At 57.8% G+C, this 19,635-nt stretch overlaps 2 protein-coding genes across 2 annotated transcripts; both read right to left on the reverse strand.

The window, feature by feature from the left end:
* Positions 1-289: 289 nt before the first annotated feature.
* SOST (sclerostin) lies at positions 290-4,117 on the reverse strand. The gene is made up of 2 exons (XM_056126839.1): positions 3,870-4,117; positions 290-1,366 (listed from the first exon to the last, which is right to left on the reverse strand). Exons 1-2 carry the CDS (start codon positions 4,087-4,089, stop codon positions 945-947), a joined length of 642 nt encoding a protein of 213 aa, XP_055982814.1. The 5' UTR covers positions 4,090-4,117; the 3' UTR covers positions 290-944.
* Positions 4,118-12,618: 8,501 nt separating this feature from the next.
* On the reverse strand, positions 12,619-19,545 carry DUSP3 (dual specificity phosphatase 3). The gene is made up of 4 exons (XM_056126840.1): positions 19,362-19,545; positions 16,034-16,260; positions 14,174-14,367; positions 12,619-12,756 (listed from the first exon to the last, which is right to left on the reverse strand). The coding sequence occupies exons 1-4, from the start codon at positions 19,484-19,486 to the stop codon at positions 12,742-12,744; spliced, it is 561 nt and encodes a 186-aa protein (XP_055982815.1). The 5' UTR covers positions 19,487-19,545; the 3' UTR covers positions 12,619-12,741.
* Positions 19,546-19,635: the final 90 nt, after the last annotated feature.

Here is a 19,635-nt window from a genome sequence, read left to right on the forward strand (position 1 = left end):
CCACCATGCATGACTTTCCAGGTCGGTGTGTGCAAGGGGCCAAGGAAGCCTGCAGACCCTATTGTGGTCTAGGACAGAGATTTGACAATGGGTAGGAATGGGGCTGCTCTTTGGGATGGGGAGGGGAGGGGATGACTTCCGGCCTCCTTCTCCACCGCTGGGTGGGATGCTAGCAATGGAGGGATGGAAGATGGAGGAAGGACAGGTGGGGAAACATTTTGGCGGCTATAAATGCCTTTCCTCTTCACCCCCCCCCCTTTCTTTTCTCCTGCTCCTTTTCCGCCTTTGGATGTCCTAGGTGGGGGAGCGGGGAGCAGAACCTCATTTTGGAAGTGACCCTGGCCGGGCAGTGATTCTACCTCTCTCTCCTCCTCCTGTAGATTCCGACTCCCACCCCCACTTCTGTTTTTCCGAAGAGGAAACTGAGGTGTAGACGGGAGCAGAGTCCAAAGTCAGTACCAGCAAGTCGGTGGCAGAGCCAGGACCAGAAACCCTCTCCATACACCCCGGCTCTGCGTTCTCTGCGCCAATAAGTCGCAGCAAGCTTGTTGAAGGATGGAATTTTCTGGAACCTTCTTAACCGGTCCCCAACGCTTCTCACTCCCCAGCGCTCCCTGGAAATGCTTCCTTTGCTGCCTCGTCTGATGCTGCGGGTCTGATGCGGGGACCCACAAAGGGAGGCTGCCCCAGGGGGGTAGGACTTTGTGGCTCCGTGTCCATGCGACTCCCAGCCCTCTCCCCGGCCCTGGGGGACCCCCTCAGTGGGCGGGAAGAGGGTTATTAAGGTTTTTTTTGTTTGTTTTATGCCAGCCCCTTGGGATCGGCGGGGCTTAACTCAGAAGGTCTCGACCCCTCGCCCCGGGGGGTGGTGGTGGCATGCATTTGAAAAGAAAAACACAGACGCTGCAACCGCGCGTGGGCCGGGCCGGGAGCCGGGCGCGGTCCTAGTAGGCGTTGTCCAGCTCGGCGCGGTTGGCCTTGGCACCCCGCGCGCGCGGCCGCGCCTTGCGGCCCCTGTGCGGCCGCACGGCGTCGGCCCCGAAGTCCTTGAGCTCCGACTGGTTGTGGGAGCGGGTGAGGCGCTTGCACTTGCACGAGGCCACCAGGCGCACCTTGCGCGCGCGGGGCGCGGCGCCGCCGGGACACAGCAGCTGCACCCGCTGCGCGCGGTAGCGGTCGGGGATGCAGCGGAAGTCGGGCCCGCTCGGCCGCCACCACTTGCCTCGGCCGATAGCGTTGGGCAGCAGGCGCGCCGGCCCGCACTGGCCGGAGCACACCAGCTCGGTGACCGGCTTGGCGCTGCGGCACGGCCCATCCGTCACGTAGCGGGTGAAGTGCAGCTCTCGGCAGCTGTACTCGGACGCGTCTGCGGAGAGAGGCGGGCGGACGTGAGCGGGGCTCCTGCCACTTCCTCCCCACCTCCCATCCCCACCCCGGACCGCGTGCGCGGGGACCGACGCGCCTGTGTGGCACATGTTACTCGAGCCCTCTGTGCTGCCTAGCTGCCAAAAGGACTGTCCGGCACGGCCAGTGCAGAGCCTGGCACGGTAAGGATTGTCTTTGGGGGTTGGGGGTGACTGGGGGCTCACACCTGGCAGCGCTCAAGGCTTACTACTGATTCTGTGCTCAGGGGAGCACACGGGGTGCAGGGGATTGAACCCCGGTTGGCCACCTGCTAGAAGAGCCCCTTACCCCTGTACTGTTTCCAGCCCCAACAGGGCTCTTCCTCTTACAGGCTATTGCATCTCAGAGCCTTGGTTTGCAGCGAGGGACTTCCTCATCCACCTGTCACCTCTGTGCCCCAGGGTCCTTGTCTGGCCCTCTTAGGGACTTAGCCAATCTTCTGTGTGGCTCTGGCTTCTCCCAAATTCCTTTTCCGGCCCCCCTGGGAGGGATGGGGGCAGGAGAAAGGAATAGGGGTTAATTGAGGGTAATAAATCAGGGCCAGTGGCTGGAGGGATGGGTTGGGAGGGGAGGGGTGAGAAGTCTTTAGACTTGAAAGGGATCAGAGGTGCCAGGTCCCAGCCCTCCTTGTCACTGAGCATACTGAGGCCCAGAGACAGCCCAGCACCTGCTCTGAGGTTCCGCAAGGGGGTCTCCTATCTCCGCTCCCCTGAAGCCCCCTCCAGGGTGGAAGCCATGTGCCGAGCACCCAAGGGGGCCTTCTCCTGCCTTCCGGGAGGGGCTCGCCTCCCGCTGAAACCCGCAGATGGTTGCTGTGTTGGAATGATGTGGTGTCACCACGAAAAGTGTGATGAACGGCATTGTAAATTCAGCACCTCAGCAAAAACAGTTAGAAATAAAACCTGCAGGTTCCGCGCATCAGTGGTAACAAGCACGGATTAAGCACCTGCTGTGTACCAGGCGAGGTGCCAGGCAAATCAGTTGTTCCATGTCATGTAGATGGACACTCCAGGCCCAACTTACTTCCCCAGGGACACCCTCATCGTATCTCTTTTAAAAAGGGGCGCTTTTACATGGCTCAAGGAGCACCTGTCCACCCCGGTGGGCTTGTGGGGACAGTTTACATGTGGCACTGAGGATGCCAGAGCTCCTGGGACGACAGCCAGAAGCAGACCCAGGAAGGCTCGAGAACAAGACATGGGGAGGTCCCCATTGGTCCGCTGGGTCGCCCTTGCTCCTGTGGCGGGGGCGGGGGGGGGGACTGGCATCAGGGTGTTCTAGAATAGTGGCTGGCCAGGCCCTCTCTGCAGACACTGGCTCTGCTTTGAGTGGGTGGCTGTGGTTTCTGGGAGTGCAGCGCACCAGGGACTCGGCCCCCCTGAAGCATCATTGCGGGAGGGGCCCTGACTGGGGAGGGGGCAGGGGGCAGGCAGAGAGGGCTGTGCCTGCCCCTCTATTATAGGTCCAAGGTGCCTCCATCTTCTCTGGGGTGGCCCTGGGCAGTGTCCCCCTATCCCACGTGGACAATAGCTGGAGGGTGGCGAGGTCCTCTCTAAGAGTCCTCCCAGCTGTAGGGCCAGCTGTGTCCCCTACCTGGCCCTGACACCACCTTGTACAAACCTGACCGGGAATCCAGGGTGCCCTCCACGGACCTGTGACTCAGCCCTCTGCCCACCCCCCGCGAGAATGAGACAAAGCAGATGTGGGGATCAGAGCCTCCCACCGCCCCCCTGCAACAGAGCAGCCCCCCCCACCCCCCCTGCCCTGGACTGACTCAGCCGCTACCTCAATCGGAAGCGCAGTTATAGCGGGGCTCCTCCTGGGAAAAGATGGAGCTGGGGGCCAAGGGGGTGCCTGTATGGCACCCCTTTCTAAATGTTGAGGGGTCCTGCTCCTGTTTCCAGCCCCCACAGGGCTCTGAGGCCCATGGAGCAAACTGGCTGCAAACTCGACTCTTCCTCTTACAGGCCACTTCATCTCAGAGCCTCAGTTTCTTTTTTTGTTGTAAGGCCACACTTGACGGTGATCAGGGGTTACTCCTGGCTCTGCACTCAAGAATCACTCCTGGCAGTGCTCAGAGGACCATATGGGATGCCAAGGATTGAACCCGGGTCAGCTGTCTGCCAGGCAAGCACCCGCCCCGCTGTGTTACCACTCTGGCCCAGAGCCTCAGTTTCTTGACCCACCAACAGCTGCTGGGCACAGCACAGCCCACCTGAGTGTCCAGTACCCAGCAGGTGCTCACAGCTGCTCCAGCCAGAGCAAGTACCCTGTGCCTGGGAGGGCCTGGAGCCCCTGTGCCCACCCCAGGGCTGTGTCCTTACTCCCCGCAGCCTCTTCCAACCTCAGATTCCTGCAGTCTGCCGGCTGGCACCCCTTCCCTGCCTCCATGCTGGCAATGTCTGACTGCCCACCCCAGCGGACGCTCCCTGAGCCCTGCTAAACCCTCGCTCCTCCAGCCCTACCTTTGGTCTCGAAGGGGTGGTGGGGTGGCCTCCCCCCGTTCTCTGCCCGGTTCATGGTCTTGTTGTTCTCCAGCTCTGGCGGGGGCTCGGGGTACAAGCCCAGCTCGGGGATGATTTCCGTGGCATCATTCTTGAAGGCTTGCCACCCCTGTCCCACGCCCCCGCGGAAGGCAGCTTGCAGCAGCAGGCACACGAGACACAGGGCGAGAGAGAGCTGCATGGTGCCCACGAAGGAGGGCACCCACGGGCCTTCCTGTCACACAGGCTCCGGTCCCCAGCCTGGACACGTTGGCCTTTTTAAAGGCCCCTCTGCCTCATGCCAGCCAATGAGCTTGCTTCCCTCACCCTGGGGGAGGGAACGGGGTGTGCTCAGAGCAGCCCTCCCCCAAACACTGCTCAAACAGCAAAAAATCCCAAATCGGGGCTGGTGCTCCCAGGTGACCCAGAGAGGGGGCAAGCTGGGGCCAGTCAGTTCCCCAGCGCCTCCCACGTGCTGGCGGCTGTGGTTTGCAGATAGCACGGTGGGGGGGTGGGGGGTGCTGGGCTCTTAATCTCCGCCTCCCCCGGGCCTTCTAGCCTTCTCAAAACAAACCTGGGACCAACTCAACAAAGGAAACTGCAGTTCAGCGCGATCCCGTTTCTCCGTTCAAGTGCATTTGCCACCCAGCAACAGATGACCCAGAAGTGCCTATTCCAGTCCCCGTGCAATGGGCAAGCAGCAGAGGGACCGTTGTAAAGGAGGTTCCCTGGAGTCCAGGAGGCTCAAGGAGCCAGAGAGCAGGCTTTGCATGCGGGAGCTCGGGGTTTAATCCCCAGCCCTGGAAAGTCCCTTGAGTACTGCCGGAAGTAATCTTTGAGTGACCAGGTAGGAGTCACCTCTGCAGTGAAACAGTGCTGGAGTGTGCTCAGCCCCCCCCCCAGCAACCCTAAAATTAATGTTAGACCCCTACATGAACCTCAGCGTTGGCTCCCCTGACCCAGTCATTTCCCTCCCCGCCCCTTCTGTGGCATCCTCCAGACAGCGTCCACTTGGGGCAAGGAGACTGAGGACCCTGGTTCCAAGGCAAACAGTCTCCAAACTCCTGGCATGCCAGCCCTTCTCCTGGCCTCAGCCCATGATTCCTGGGGGGCCTGTGCAGGGTCACAGGCTCTTCCTGGCCGGGACACTCAGTGTGCCTTGCAGGCTGGGGCACGGGGAGTGGAGATGTCTCAGGACCAGGCTGAGGAGAACGCAGGCTCCTTTCTCTTTGTAAAAGCCCAGGCAGCGTTTTCTTAGCCCCGGCTTTTTTGTTTGCTTCTGGTCTCTCAGCAGCCCATTATGGTTTCAGTCAGCACTTTGCATCCTCGCTGGAAACCCAAATGGGTGCAACCACAAAACCCAAGCCCTGAAGCACGGGCAACGGGCTCCACTCAGCTAAAACAGCAGGAAAAGGTCTGGGGTTACCAGAGAGGCTTCGGGGCTCTGGGAGTGGGGGGGTATCCAGTCACACCTGAGGTGCAAGGAAGAAACTGGAGGGGGGGGGCAGGGGCCAAGGAAGCTGCCCCTGGAAGGAGGCCGGGCAGAGGGCCATGGCCTGGGTCCCCTTGGTATTTCCACTGGGCAATGAATCAGCGTGCCCCACCTGCGGGGCCGCCTGCCTGGACTTGCAAGGCGGGTGTCCATCTGCGGCCTCTGTCCCTCCTTCTCTCCATCATCCATCACTCCTCACATGAATGCAGCCGCTCTGACAGTTTTACAAGCCAGACAGAGGCCCCTGCAGGAAGGGCCTCTCTGATCCCTACTTCCTCAGTCAGTTTCCTTTGGGGCAGACAAAAACAGCTGTGGCCATTGTTGGGGGGAACCTATCGCTGCCACCAGGGCTGGGGGTGTTGTCCCCTTGTCTGTGACCCTCCACTGCCTTTTGCTTTGCTCTGGAATGCGGGTTGTTAACCCTCGCTTGGCCGCACCGCTGACTTCTAGCCGCCCAAGCCTGAGTTCCTGGAGCTGATGAGGTTGAGGTTGGAACCCAGTGACCCGTTCGCAGCAAATGTGGAACTCTGCTGCCACCTGCTGGATGAGGACGGCAAGACAGAGATTAGAGGGCAAAGCGGAGCGTTTTCTATTTATTTTCTCTTTATTTAAAACTGAAGTAAGAATGTTGAAAGAGGGGGGAAATCAAAGAATCCTGCAGCTTGAGCTGGGTATGTAGTAGGAAAGCACATGTCTTGCATGTGGCAAGCCCTGGGTTCTACCCCCAGCACCACCACCAAGAATGCAGCGGACTTAATCTTTTCAATGGTCTCCAGCCCTTGGAAGGATTCTCTGCCATCGAATCAAATTCTCACGAGGTAGCTGAGAGATCCTCTTCACTCACTGCTCGCTTCATCTCACATATTTACACAGTGTTCAGATTTGTAATTGATCAGGACTAAATAATTCTCCCTGGCATTTTCCTCCCTAGGGTCTTAGCTAACTTCTACTAGAGGCTCATCTGGTTATTTCCAATGTTTTTCTCTCAGGATGATGCTATGAACATCCCTGTCCATAGAAATTTGTCAGAGAGAATGGTTCAAGGGACCAGAACACATGCTTGTTTGTTTTTGGTTTTGGTTTTGGTTTTATTTATTTGCTTTTTTGGGTCACATCTGGAGATGCTTAGGGGTTACTCCTGGCTCTGCACTCAGGAATTACTCCTGGCGGTACTCGGATGCTGGGAATTGAACCCAGGTCTACCGCATGCAAGGCAAACACCCTACCCGCTGTACTATCGCTCCAGCCCCAGAGCACATGTTTTGCATGGGTTTGATCCCCCACGTTGCATGGCTCCTCTGAGCACTTGAGAGTACCCCAAGAAAAATAATTTATCCAGTTCACCTTTTTATTTTAGGTTGTTCTCAATTAACTTATACAGGTTAAAGATAGTCTGAAACATATAAAAAATAAATGATCTGGGACTGGAGTGATAGTACAGGAGGTAGGGCATTTGTCTTGCACACGGCTGACCTGGGTTCGATCCCTGCATCCCATATGGTCCCCTGAGCACTGCCAGGAGTAATTCCTGAGTGCAGAGTCAGGAGTAACCCCTAAGCATCGCTGGGTGTGACCTGAAAAGCAGAAAACAAAAAAAAAACAAAATAAAAAACCCCAAAATTATCTTAAACACATAAAATAATCTTAAATACATAAAAAATACAGAAAAATCTGTTTCCTTCACTTCTCCTCCTAATGCTTGCATCTTGTAAAACTGCAATACAGAGACCAAAGGGCCTGAAGCAATAGTACAGGGGGTAGGGGACTTGCCTTGCCCACAGCCAACCTGGGCTCCATCCCCAGCACCACATATAAAAAAGGTAAAGGTAAAGGCCCTCCCGTTGTTCATCGATTTGCTCGAGCGGGCCCAGTAACGTCTCCATTGGAGACTTTGTTGTTACTGTGTTTGGCATATCGAATACGTCACGGGTAGCTTGCCTGGCTTTGCCGTGAGGGCGAGATACTCTCGGTAGTTTGCTGGGCTCTCCGAGAGGGGCAGAGGAGTCGAACTCGGGTTTGCTGCGTGCAAGGCAAACGCCCTACCGCTGTGCTATCGCTCCAGCCCACATATGGTCTCCTGAATCCTCCAGGAGCAATCCCTGAGCACAGAATCATGAGGAAGTCCTGAGCACAGCTATGGAGTATGTATGTGTGTGTGTGGGGGGGGGGGCGGGTGCGCCAGGGATCAAAATCAAACCTCCTACATATGAAGCATGTGCTCTAGCAAGTGACATCCTGAGCCCAAGATTTATATCCACAATGAGCTAACCCACATGCTCATGCCAGTTTCTTGGGCTTTATTTGTACACGTGGAGGATACCGTATGAGTATCCATCCTCGTGGGTATAGATACAGATCAACTCTACGACCACAAAGTTCTCTCTCCTTGCCCTTAAGAACCAGACCCGCCTCTTCCCATGCCCCTTCACTTCACCCCGACACCACAGTTCCCTTAATTATTCTCCATTTCCATCATTGAGTCATTTCGAAAGTGCTCTGGAAAGGGAATCAATCAGTCCACAACCTCTCAAGGCTGACTCTTCACTCTGCGAAGCTCCCTGGAGATTGGTCCAAGTTGTTGCCTTAACAATGTGTTCCCTTTTATTGCTGGGTCTTATTTCAAGAAGAAATGGATTATTCTTGTTCATGGACCACACCCATCAGTGCTTGGGGCTACTTCATTGTGTGGAGGAACCATACAGTGCCCTGGTGCCAGGGAGGAAACCGGGGCACTCGAGTGCATGCAAAAACATGTGCTCCAGCCCTTTGAACCACCTCCCCAGGCCCTCATCAAGGTCTTTTGGTTTAGCATGGAGGAATAGTACAGGGGTTAGGGCACTTGCCTTGCACACAGCCAACCTGAGTACAATCAATGGCACCCCCTATGGTCCCTAGAGCCCTGCCAGGAGTGATCCCTGAATGCAGAGCTAGGAGTGAGCCCTGAGCACTCCTGGGTGTGCCCCCCGCCACCACCACCAAAATAAAAAATTTAACTGACGGCTATTTCCAAAAGTGAGTGCTGGTTCTAAGGGCGAACTGTTTCCCAGGAACAATGCAGGTTGTCCAGGAACCTCAGCCAGGCCCTGGGTCTCACAGCAGCACAGAAGCGGTTGTGGGGGTTCCACCTCAGGAATGCATCCCGGTTCCTGGGAGATGGTGTGCATGCCTGGCCCACACGGGGAAACATAGGCTCGATTCCTATGACTTTGTGGCCTCCCTAGCACGGTTGGGTATAGTCCTGGTGGCCTCAGCACTGCTGGGGAGACCCCCCCCCCCAGAACTCATATTTCACTGCCTGTATGTTCTGGAAGCTTCAAGATCAAAGTGTGTGTTGGGGGCGGGCTGAGGCCTGAGGGCTGGAAGGATCTGTTCTCTCCTCTGCCCAGCTTCTGGCTGGCGGGCCTTTTCTCGCATTCCTTGGCTCACAGAGGCCAACTCTGCCGTCCTCTCCACATACTGCTCTCCTTGTGCACGTCCGTATCGTGTCCCAAGACCTCCTTTATATGAGGACACCTCCTTTATATAAGGCGCCGCCTGGTCAGCGCCCACCCCAGTGATCTATCTTCTCAGGCATGCAGCCCCCCACAGCCCAACTCCCAACTAAGGTGCCATTGAGAGGATGAGGGGGTCAGTGCATTCTGGAGGACACCATCCTGTTGGGATGTGCCTCATAAGGATGACAACGTAAAGTTCAGGCCACCTTCGATTGGTGTTTTTGAGCCACACCCGGCGATGCTTAGGGATTACTCCTGGCCCTGTGCTCAGGAATCATTCCTGGGGATGCTCGGGGGGACCGTATAGGATGCCAGGGATCAAACCCAGTTTGACTGCGTGCAGGCACCCAGCCCACTGGACTATCACTCTGGCCTGGGTTGCTGACTTTGTGGGGTGGCCTCCCAAGCAAAGCTTGTCCAGGGACCCCATTGGCAATTCTCGGCCCATCGGTTCAGATTCAATGCAAGGGACTGAGGATAAGGTACTATTGAGGGACAGTCCGGGGGGTACCCGGACCACCCTGACGATGCTCAGGGCCTCTGGAGTACACCTGGCAGGGCGTGGGGTCCATGTGGTGCTGGGGTTAGACCCAAGCTGGGTAACCACTGTATCATCTAACCTGATGCTTTTTCTTTAGTTTTGGGGCATCCTGCCTCCCACACAGTGCTTGGGGGCTTTAGGGCTACTCCAGGTGGTTCCTGCCAACTGAGCTGACTAGGTGACTAGTCGGGCCTGAGGATGCTAGTGCTGGGGAGGCCATGTGGTGCTGTGGATAGAGCCAGGGTCAGACACTGGCAGGCGAGCCCCTGCCCCTATCCTGTCTCTCTATCCCCACCCCCAGTGTGTGTCGTCCAAGCCAGGCCCGGGTTGCTGGCAGGCCTGGGCTGCTCTGACGACTTGGGGTTTTGTTCCTAACTGCCTGTCCCTATGTCCACTTGCCAAAGGCTGAATGCAGCCAGGCCTGCTGCCAAGAGCTGAGCAGCGGCACCCGGCAGCTCAGAGAAACCTCTTCATCGACCATTCCACCAGGGAGGCGGCAACTGGTGCCACCAAGAAAAGGGTCCAAGGCACTTTGGAGGACAAAGTGTTATGGACCTGGAGAAGAAGGAATAGTCTGTACGGGGAGCCGGGTGAGAGGAGAGGGCGGTGGAGACCTGGGATCCTCCTGGGAACATGAACTTGGATGGACATGCAGAACCAAGGGAGTAAGTTCTGCTCACCTGACCCCTGGGGACCAGACTTCTTGGCTGTGTTCTCAAATTGCCTTTGCTTCTGCTGCTCATCGCTATCCTGTCCCCAGCAGCAAGGGTGGCACAATTGACCCCTTGAGTCCATGAAGCTTTCAGAGTCCTTCCGGGTCCAGCACAGGTGGGAAGTCCCCACTTGGCCATTCAGCAGCTTCTGAGGGCCAAGAGAAGTGCTGAGGATTCGGGGAGTGTACCCCAGAGAATGGCTAGGAAGGCCTTTTATTTAAAAAAAAAGAGGGGGGGGGTTGTTAAAAATACAAACATAAAAGCTAGATCAAAAAGTACAAGGGGAAATCAACCGTGATGAGGACCCAGAAAAAGACCACTTTATTTTCCTGTAAGACATTTATTTTGGTTACAGTTTTAATATTGTAACACTGATTTGAGACATGTTATCTTAATTTTAAAACCTGGATCCCTCTGGCCTTTACTGTCCAGAAAATTTATACTTTGTAGGCGCGTCACCGGAAAAGTTGCCAAGTGGTAAATTAAGCTTCCAACCCATCAGCTTTCTCAGCCTATTTTTAACTGGATAAAAATCTTGACTTGGGTCATCATCATGGTCAGCTCTTCACCGAGGACTGTGTTGGATGACAGAGAGCTCCCCACCAGAACAGTTCATATTCTAAGGGTTTTCACTGAAACTTTTCCATCCAGGCCTGAGCTCCAGACGCAGAAGGCACCGGTCCTTTTCCAAGCATCCATTCCCACGGGAGGCAGCGCCACCTGCTGGTCATCATCTTACTACACGCTCCCCCCTGAAAATTCCAGGTGGCATTCAATCCCCAGTGGGGGAATTCAGAGACCCCACAGATGTCAGAGCCAAAAGGTCTGCCTCCAGGTCCCCGGGTGTGGTGGATGGTTTCTTCTCTCAAGATAACTCCGGGAGAGAATCAGGCCTGTGAAAGGTGGACTCCCACTTCAGAATGTAGCAGACCACCAGACCACCACATGACGCGCTCTCATTCTGTCTTGGGGGGCTTCAGGTGGGGATTCTGCTAATCAAAGGTCGGGGGAAGGGCACCCTGAGTTCCTATCCCACCATTTCCCAGGGGAAGAAAGCGGTGTGCAAACAGCTTCCACCTCCATGGACTCCTACATAATTGAATTTGATTTTGACAGCCCCCCCCCCGAAAAAAAAAAAAAAGGATGTAGGAGCAAAACCTCATGGAATGCTGGGGATTTTGAGATGAAAGACTATCAAGAAATCCCTAGACATGAGTATGAAAGTTACCCCAAAGTAGGCATTAATTCTTGGTAGCCTTTCTTCCCTCCTCCCCCCAGTACAGCCTGGTTAATTGACCCCAACCTGCACTGTGGGCCCATCACGCTCTGGCCACACTGTGGGGTGACCACACTCAGGCCCAGAAGGGGAGTCCAGCTCCAGAGGGACGTCCAGAAGCTGTGTCCCCAGCACCCATTTCAGGGTGCCCTGTGTGCCCAGAGAAAAGACCCAGAGGCCAGAACCCAGTGGGCTCTTAACCGCATGCTTCACTTCCGGGACAGGGATGGGTTTGTGCTAACTCTCTCCCCACACACCACAGAGCTCACGGTCAGGGGCGTGAGCGTGGGACATTCCTGAGCAGCAGAATAAGGGAAAGAAGTCCACTCAGGAACTCAGGAATGGGCAGCCCTGAAATATTGCTTCCGGAGTGCCTCGGAGCCAGCTGACCTTTGCTCACTCTGACCCTCGGAAAGCCAGTTCCTTTGTGTTTATTTGGGGGCCACACCCAGAGCAGCTCCGGAGTTATTTCCAGCTTTGGGCTTGAGTGTCCCCCTGGGGCGCTTGGAGAACCATAAAGTGCCGGATATTAAACTTGGGCCTTCACCAAAGCCAGCACCCCAGCTGCTCGCTGAGCCATCTCGCCAACCCACAGTTCCATTTTTTGGTTTTTGAGGGGGTGTTCTGGGAGAGGGGAGAGTACTGGGCCACACCCATCTGTGCTCAGGGGCTGTTCCTAGCTCTAAGCATCCCTGGTGGAGCACAGGAGAACATACGTGGTGCAGGGGCTTCGAGCCAGGGGTGCAGCCTTACCCTGTGCTCTCTCCAGTCCCATAAAAAAAAAAGTGTCAATACATGATTAATGGGAGTTTGATTAATGGGAGTATTATCAGCCATTATCAGTGAGGTGCTCAGTTTTCTTGTTTTTCTTTTTTGGTTTTTGGGCCACACCCAGCTGTGTTCAAGGCTTCCTCCTGGCTCTGTGCTCAGGGATCATTCCTGGCAGGACTCAGGGAACCATGTGGGGTGCCGGGGATCAAACCCACTTGTGCAAGACAAGTGCCCCTCCCCTGCACTATTGCTCTGGCATATCCCAGGTGCTCAGGTCTGAGGATGGCTGTCTCACTGACATGGCCACCTGGGCCACCGGTTCCAAAGGAGCAGCCAGGGCCCTTGCTTGCTCAGTCTTCGCTGCTGTGTCCCCGGGAAAGGCGCTGTCCAGGCTGCAGAGTGCTGCTCCTGCCACCACCACCCCCCCCCCGCCCCCACGGCGGCTCCTCATCCTGCCCACTCGGGAAAAGGCACTTTCCTGCCTCGGCCGACTGGTGAGTGCGTCCTGGAGTGCAATTTAAAGCGTGTCTTAGCGAGCCACGACATCCCTGATATGTGCCAAGTGACTCACTTGGCAACTCCCTGCAAATGAACCCAGCCATGAGTTTAGGGTTCTAGGTGCTAAAGGCACCCACCAGAACAAGGCTCTGACGCTAAAGGGTGTGGAGGAGGTGGTGGAGGAGGAAGAACAGGAGGAGCAGGAGGAGGAAGAGGAGGAATGAAAGAGGAGGAGGAGGGAGGAGGAGGCAGGGTAGAGGACTAGGGAGAAAGAGGAGGGGTGGAGGGGAGGGGGACAGGAAAGGGGAATGGAAAGAGAGACAGGAGGGGAAGAGGAGAGAATGAGAGGAGGGGAGGGCAGGGGAGGGGAGGAGGGTGTGTGTGTGCGCGAGGCGATGGCATGGGGAGCACCTCCTGGCTGACACTGGGAGCCTAGAGCAGCAGCCCCGCATCCCCTCGTCAGACCCTGAAGCCCCCCAAGCCTATCGGACCCAAGCCTGCTGCTTTCTGGCCAGTATGCGAGGCCTGTGCGTGAGTGCCAGCACCTCCCAGCTTATGTGCAAAAGCTGCTGAGGGGGAATTTCCCAGGTGGGGCCGTGCCCAGGGGCCAACCCAGCCCCAAGCACGTACAGGCTGCCGCTGTCTAGGAATAGCAAGGGAGGCAGAGAGCGGCCAGCAGCGGGGCCGCGCTCACAGTAAAACAATTCAACACTGTAATTCAGGACGAAACCCTGGTTGTTCTCCAAACGGTGGGTTTTTAAATAGGCCGAACTTCAACACCCTGTTTTCTAAAACAGAGAAGAAAAAAAAAAAAACCATGGCCCAGGCACTGCCCTGCAGACACACCACGTGACTGAGTGCAACCCGAGGGTGGGACCCCCGTGGGCTTCGGTGGGCGAGCCCTCCAAGGCACACGCTCCCCAACTGTGGGTCCCCCGGGGGAAATGGCTAGCGCTGGGGTCTCTAACCCTAAGGAAACCTTGACAAGGGGGGTTCCTGTTGGAACCTCCACACAGCTGACGCTACCCCAGGGCAGCCCTCACGGTCCCCTCTGCCCCCTCTGCCCATGGGTGCTGTCGAGGAGACAGATGCAGTGGGGCGTGCCCGAGCCGACATTTGCATAGTTCCTGCAGTAAGCCCTGAGCACAGGAGCCGTGGTCCCCGCCGGGAGAAGTGGGTGCCGGGCAGCTGTGAGAGAGGGGGAGGGGGGTGGTGTGAGCATCCTGGGCCTGACCAGCCCACAGGCCTCCCATCTGGGCGGAGAGGGGGGGCCTGGGAGCGACAGCACAACGGGAAGCCAGCGTGCCCACCTCGGCCGGCTTCCGGATATGCTCCGTCCGGGGGACTGTGGCCCAGGGCGGTGTTGGAAAGGCCTGTGGCAAGTGCCCAGTGAGGCTAGAAGTGGGGACAGTGAGTGTTTCCTAAACGTGGCGGTGTGGGCCCCCCTCCCCCCCGCGGGCCCCCCCAAGAAGAGGCAGTTGTGGGGGGCCTAGAGTTTGACCTTCCCCTCCTTGGCGAGTCTGTCGTTGAGCTGGCAGAGCTGGGCCAGGAAGCCGTCGTTGGGGCCGATCTCCCGGTTCTGCCGGACGATGCTCAGGGCAGACTTGACGTCCATCTTCTGGCGCATCATGAGGTATGCGATGACCAACGTGGGGGAGCGGCTATACCCTTCACGGCAGTGGACAAGCACTCGGCCTGTAAGGCACAGGGGCCCCCAGTGAGCTGGGGCCCTCCCCCCACCTGCACCCTCACTGCACTGTGGAAGCAAGGCTCTGAGGAGCCAAAATGCAAGCCGCTGCCAGCCTAGGATGGGGGTACCCTCCGCCCCAGAAGGCCTGGTGCCCGCCTCAGACTCCCTGATCGGAGTCTGAAATGAAATCACCGGCATCGTATTCTGATCTTCCTCTGGGCCTGGTCGGTGGCCGTGCTCGCTGTGTGTCAGCCCTGCCTGGGGCTGGGCTCCCAGGCTCCACCACAGGAACCCCTCCCCCCAGTGGAAGGGCCTGCCGCTCCCCCAAGGGCCCCCGCTCCCTGCCCCTGAGTTCACACTCTGCAGAGGCCACCAGCCGGCCAGTCAGCGTGAGGGGCGCCTCCTCTTGGCCCTGGAGCCCACAGAATGCATTTCTGTCCCTCACTCGTCCTTGGCAGCAGGCCAGCTGGCTACCCGAGGCCATGGCGGGCATCGGGAGACAAACAAGGATGTGGCAGGCCCCCAGCCCACCCTGGTGAAAATGAGGCCACCGTGCCTGGCACAAACACTCGAGGTGGCGTCTGCCAGAGCATCGGATTCTCACTCTCCGGACCCACGAGCCGGCCCACCAGGGCTAAGGCCGACAAGGTCATGGAGGCAGCAGGTGGAGTCCAAGAGCCCCGGGACTGCTGAGGGGATGAAGGCCCGAGGTGTGGGAAGGACACACCCCATGCCCTGCCCTGTCCTCCCACACACAGCAGCTCCGGGCCACCTGCGAGGGCAGCCTGTGGGTTCCTGGGCCCTTCAACTTTCCTCCCCGGCCCCCAACACCTCCCAGGCAGTACTGAGAACCCCGTTCCTAAAAGCTGTGCCAGCCAGGCAACAGCTGCAGCCATGCCCCAGCAGGTATAGCCCGAGTTGGCGGGGCAAGGCTGTACAGGCTCCCTGGTGGCCAAGGGAGTCGCAAAGGAAACACAGGCTAAACGCAGAAAGGGCAAGTGGCTGGCGCTGTCCCCTGACCTTCTAGGATTTCTCTCCAACACCAGGTCGGCTTCGGTCTCTTGCCTTAGGGTTAGGAGCTTCAGGAAGCAACAGGCATAAACCCGGGTTTGCCAATGCTAGTCAAGGCAGGCAGCTGCCCACTCCCCCCAGCCCTCCCCCCCCCCCACCAAGTGTCTGTGGAACCAAAGTCCAGCCAATGAGAGATGGAGGGGAACGCCACTGGGGATTTCTGGGGAAGGTTGGGTGTGCACTTAAAAAAAGAAATGAGGAGCAGGTGGCCATTCCATCTCACACTGCCTTTGGTCCTGCTGGGATGTGGGGGCCGGATCTGCTGCAGCCACCTTGGCACCCTGAGGGCAGAGCCCAAGACTGGGGGTAGCAGAGAGAGAGGCAAACACCAGTACCCACAAATGATAGGAAAGAATAAACCTGCATGACTGAAGCCATCTGGAAGTGGGGAACAGATTCTCAGTGAAAGTCTAGTGAAGTACTAGGCCCGCCCCCCTAGAGTGCTTACATAAGTGGCTTCTCCCCAAACAGCCGGGGGGGCTGAGACCCAGGCTCTGTCACTCCCATAGTGGACAGTGCAGGTCTGCCAGAGGCCCTTATGGTCCAGGTTCTCAGAATAGCCTGGGGTGCTGCCCCCCGCCCTTCTCCCCAGGCCCTTACCATTCTTCTGAGCCAGGGCCTGGTCGATAAAGTCTGCGGCCTTTTCGAAGAAGGCGCTGAGATTGAAGTCTTGTGTGTCGTTGGCCTTGATGCCCAGGTAGGTGATGCCTGAGTCCTTGTAGAAGCTGGCACTGGTATTGACATGCATGAAGGACCTGCCCTCAGCGGCATTCAAGACGTGAGTGATGCCCAGCTTCTGCAGCCTGGGGATGTCTTGAGCCACAGACCTAGACAGGGGACAGTGAGCAGGGGACAATTAGCTGCTTGAGGGGCAGCCTGGGGGAGAGGGGAGAGGTTAAGTCTCTTGGTGGAGAAGGGAGCCTCCGGGCTCTGACTGCCCCCCTCCACGCCCACCACCTGCTTCTCCAGCCTCACCTGATGGTCCTTCCCTCTCCCTCAATCCCTAACGTCCACCCATGTGACATGCTGGTCCCCTCGGCCTAGAATGCCCTTCTCCATCTTCCTCAAACTCCCTACCAGATAGTGGGAGAATAGTCCAGTACCTCCCTTTCTACTCTGAACCAGCCCAGCCGGTCACCTGAAGCAATTCACTTCCCCCCCTTTTTTTTTTTTTGCTTTTTGGGTCACACCTGGCGATGCGCAGGGATTACTCCTGGCTCTGCACTCAGGAATTATCCCTGGCGGTGCTCAGGGGACCATATGGGATGCTGGTAATCGAACCCAGGTCGGCCGCGTGCAAGGCAGATGCCCTACCCGCTGTGCTATTGCTCCAGCCCTCACTTCCCCTTTTTGTAACTCAGTTTCCCCTTCTTAAAATGGGCTCCTGGAGTTTGATTTGACTGAAGAAACTGCATGTGCTCCCCCTGGGGCTAACGGGTTCAACGAGTGAGACCCAGAGTACTGCTGGTAAAGACCCTAGAGGGCAGGGTGGCTTCTGCCAGAGGACCAGGCACACAGCGAGACTGATGCCTTCAGGCAGCCTCGGTCCCTGGATGAAAAAGCCCACAGCCCTCTCCTCCCCACCCCCACCCCAGGGAAACTCTTCTTGCCACAGCCCACTGGCACATATTGGGAAGCTTGCTGGAGTAAGTTAGCATTTGGGGAGCAAGTAAGAGGCAGCTATAGAGGATGAGATTATAAAACACTCTGAATAGTCAAAGGCCGCCTTTATTTTGTCTCCCAACAACATCCCAATTCAAATTGCAGTTTCCACTTGACCACGCGCCTTCGTACGTGAAGCCCTGTGCCCGTGATGGAGGAAGGATGGAGCCCACACTGCTAAAAGCCTGGCAGGAGGAAGTTCTCGTGTGGGCTGGGGAAGCTGCCTGGTAGGAGGTTGCCTTTTTCCAGAGCCCGTGCCCTGCGCCGGCTTCCTCCTCACTCTGCCTCGCGTGCCCACGCCCACTGCAAAGCCTGAGACCCAGAAAATGTGGCTGCTACAGCCTCCTCTCTGCTCTAGGAGCCCTGGTTTTGTTAAGGGGATCCCGGTGAGCCTACGGCTGGCGCGAAAGCAAAAAGGGCCTTACCAGTGGAAGGCTGCAAGTTCGATTCCTGGTGCCACCCACATGTGCTCATCATGGTCCCATCAGATCTACTGTCCTGGGAACTACAACACTACAACAGTGAGGGCAGTCTCTGATACACTGAAGCAGGGTGTGTGTGTGTGTGTGTGTGTGTGAGAGAGAGAGAGAGAGAGAGAGAGAGAGAGAGAGAGAGAGAGAGAGAGAGAGCGCACACACGGCATGGTAGCAAGCATGTGAGCACTGCAACCTAACGTACAAGCAACACAACCAGAAATGTGTGTGACCCCATCAGTATAAAGAAAGGGGAAGTTAGGGTGGAGGAGAGCTGGTCCTGTGGGGAAAGGGGGTACTAGGTGCTCAGTCTATCAGTCTATCTTCTATGCTGAACACCCTCCATCTCCCCACACTATCACCACACACACACACCCAGGACCAAGTCAAGGTCAGACTGCTTCAGGCCACATCTGTCACAGCACCTGCCTCTCTAGCTTCCGCCATTGCCAAAGCTGGTTTGCCCTTGGGAAGCAGGGACAGCTGTGCAAATGCCCAAGACAGGGCTTGGGCATGTGCTAAGCCACTCACTCCCATGGTGCCGGAGAGGGAGCGAGCCAGACCCTCAGGCAGTTATGGACTGTGGGTCTCTGCTCATGCCACTGCAGGACTGTGGAGCAGAAGCTGCTGAAGACCTTGACTAACTTTCCCAGGAATTTCTTCCTCTCGCACTGACAGTCAACAGCAGCATCGGCCAGCATCTCTCGAATGCAGAGCTCAGTGGCCTGGAGGAGGCAGTCTGTGCCCAGGGGGCTGGGAGCGTGCCTTACAGACCCCTGCCAGTTTTGTGCAGCCCCCCAACTTGTGGGAGTTCTCTGCAAGGGACACAGCAGGTCCTAACCCAGGGTGGGGGGGGGGGGGGTCCAGGCGTGAACCTAGCCCAGGGTGGGGGGTCCAGACATTGACCCTGTCTCTAATATGTCTCCTCTGTACAATAAAAGAAGGGGGGGGGTCTTTGGGCCCATGAAGCTTAGTGTTGGTAACTGGGAGCTCAGGAAAATCCAAGCCAAGGGCTCCCTGACCCTACCAGGGCAAACACCTGCTTGTAGCCAGTGCTTCCGCCATCTCTCCCATGGTTAACACAGGTTCTCTCCTGCTGCAGAGAAATCTGTTATTAATGTAACAAATGGGGGAAATCAGTCAGTTCAGAAGGGATGAATAAACAACGCTTTTCCTGGACATGTGCAGGTGAGGGGCCTTTCCTGAGTGACACCTCGGGATCTGACGATGTTCATCTCTGGCTCGTTCCGAATCCCATGAAAATCTAACCCCATCTAGACGCTGGAGAGCCAGAGTCAGGTGCAGCCCGCTGGACCTTTATTTAGGGTCCCTACAGGTTCTGCGCCTGCGCGACCCTCGCACGGTTCCCCCCCCCACGCGCGCGCCTAGGCTGTGACGTCAGCCCGTTGCCGTGACAACGGAGGCGCCATTGCGAGATGACCTCACTGCGGAGCCGGGCCGCTGTCACATGATCCCACGGAGCCCAGTAGCCACCTGTTCAGCGAGCTGGGCTGCCCCGACCCCTGCCCCAGGACCCCGAGTTGGGGGACGGCTTCGGGACGGATGCTGGGCGCGCCCCGGCGGGCCCCGCGCTCCCGGGGAAGCGCAGGGCCGACCTTGCCGCGCGCCCGCCCCCGGGCGGAGACCGCGCGCGGGGTGGGCGAGGCCTCCAGGACTCCGGCCTCGCGCAGACCTCGCTGCCCACCCCACCCCCGGCTCCCGATGTCCCCCACCCCAGCTGGCGGGGGGACGGGGCGCCCCGAGGGCCCGTCAAGGGGGAGGGGGCGACTCACGCGTTGCCCACGTAGATCCGGGGGCTGACCTCGTTGCAGGGCTGGCTCGGCAGGCTGTAGCAGCCGCTGCCGTCCGACAGCAGGTCGTTGAGGTCCTGCACCGAGAGCTCGAACGGGCCCGACATGGCGGCGGCCGGGCCCTGCGCGCCGGGCGGCGGGGAGCGCGGAGAGAGGCCGGGTCAGCGGGAGGGGGCGGGGCTCCGAGCAGGCCACGCCCCGGGGCGGGGCCACGGCGCGCGCGGGCGGCCCGGGGGCTGCTGCTGCCGCTGCTGCA

Source organism: Sorex fumeus, unplaced genomic scaffold (genome assembly GCF_029834395.1).
Source record: "Sorex fumeus unplaced genomic scaffold, SorFum_2.1 ptg000063l, whole genome shotgun sequence".
Taxonomy (NCBI): Eukaryota; Metazoa; Chordata; class Mammalia; order Eulipotyphla; family Soricidae; genus Sorex; species Sorex fumeus.

What these genes read in the sequence shown, in the direction of transcription:
- SOST (XM_056126839.1), bottom strand. Translation starts at nt 4,089, where the DNA reads ATGCAGCTCTCTCTCGCCCTGTGTCTCGTGTGCCTGCTGCTGCAAGCT. An exon ending in CCACCCCTTCGAGACCAAAG is followed by an intron (nt 1,367 to 3,869) that starts GTAGGGCTGGAG and finishes CTCTCTCCGCAG; the next exon opens with ACGCGTCCGAGTACAGCTGC.
- DUSP3 (XM_056126840.1), bottom strand. Translation starts at nt 19,486, where the DNA reads ATGTCGGGCCCGTTCGAGCTCTCGGTGCAGGACCTCAACGACCTGCTG. An exon ending in CGGATCTACGTGGGCAACGC is followed by an intron (nt 16,261 to 19,361) that starts GTGAGTCGCCCC and finishes TCCCCTGTCTAG; the next exon opens with GTCTGTGGCTCAAGACATCC. An exon ending in GGCCCTGGCTCAGAAGAATG is followed by an intron (nt 14,368 to 16,033) that starts GTAAGGGCCTGG and finishes TGTGCCTTACAG; the next exon opens with GCCGAGTGCTTGTCCACTGC.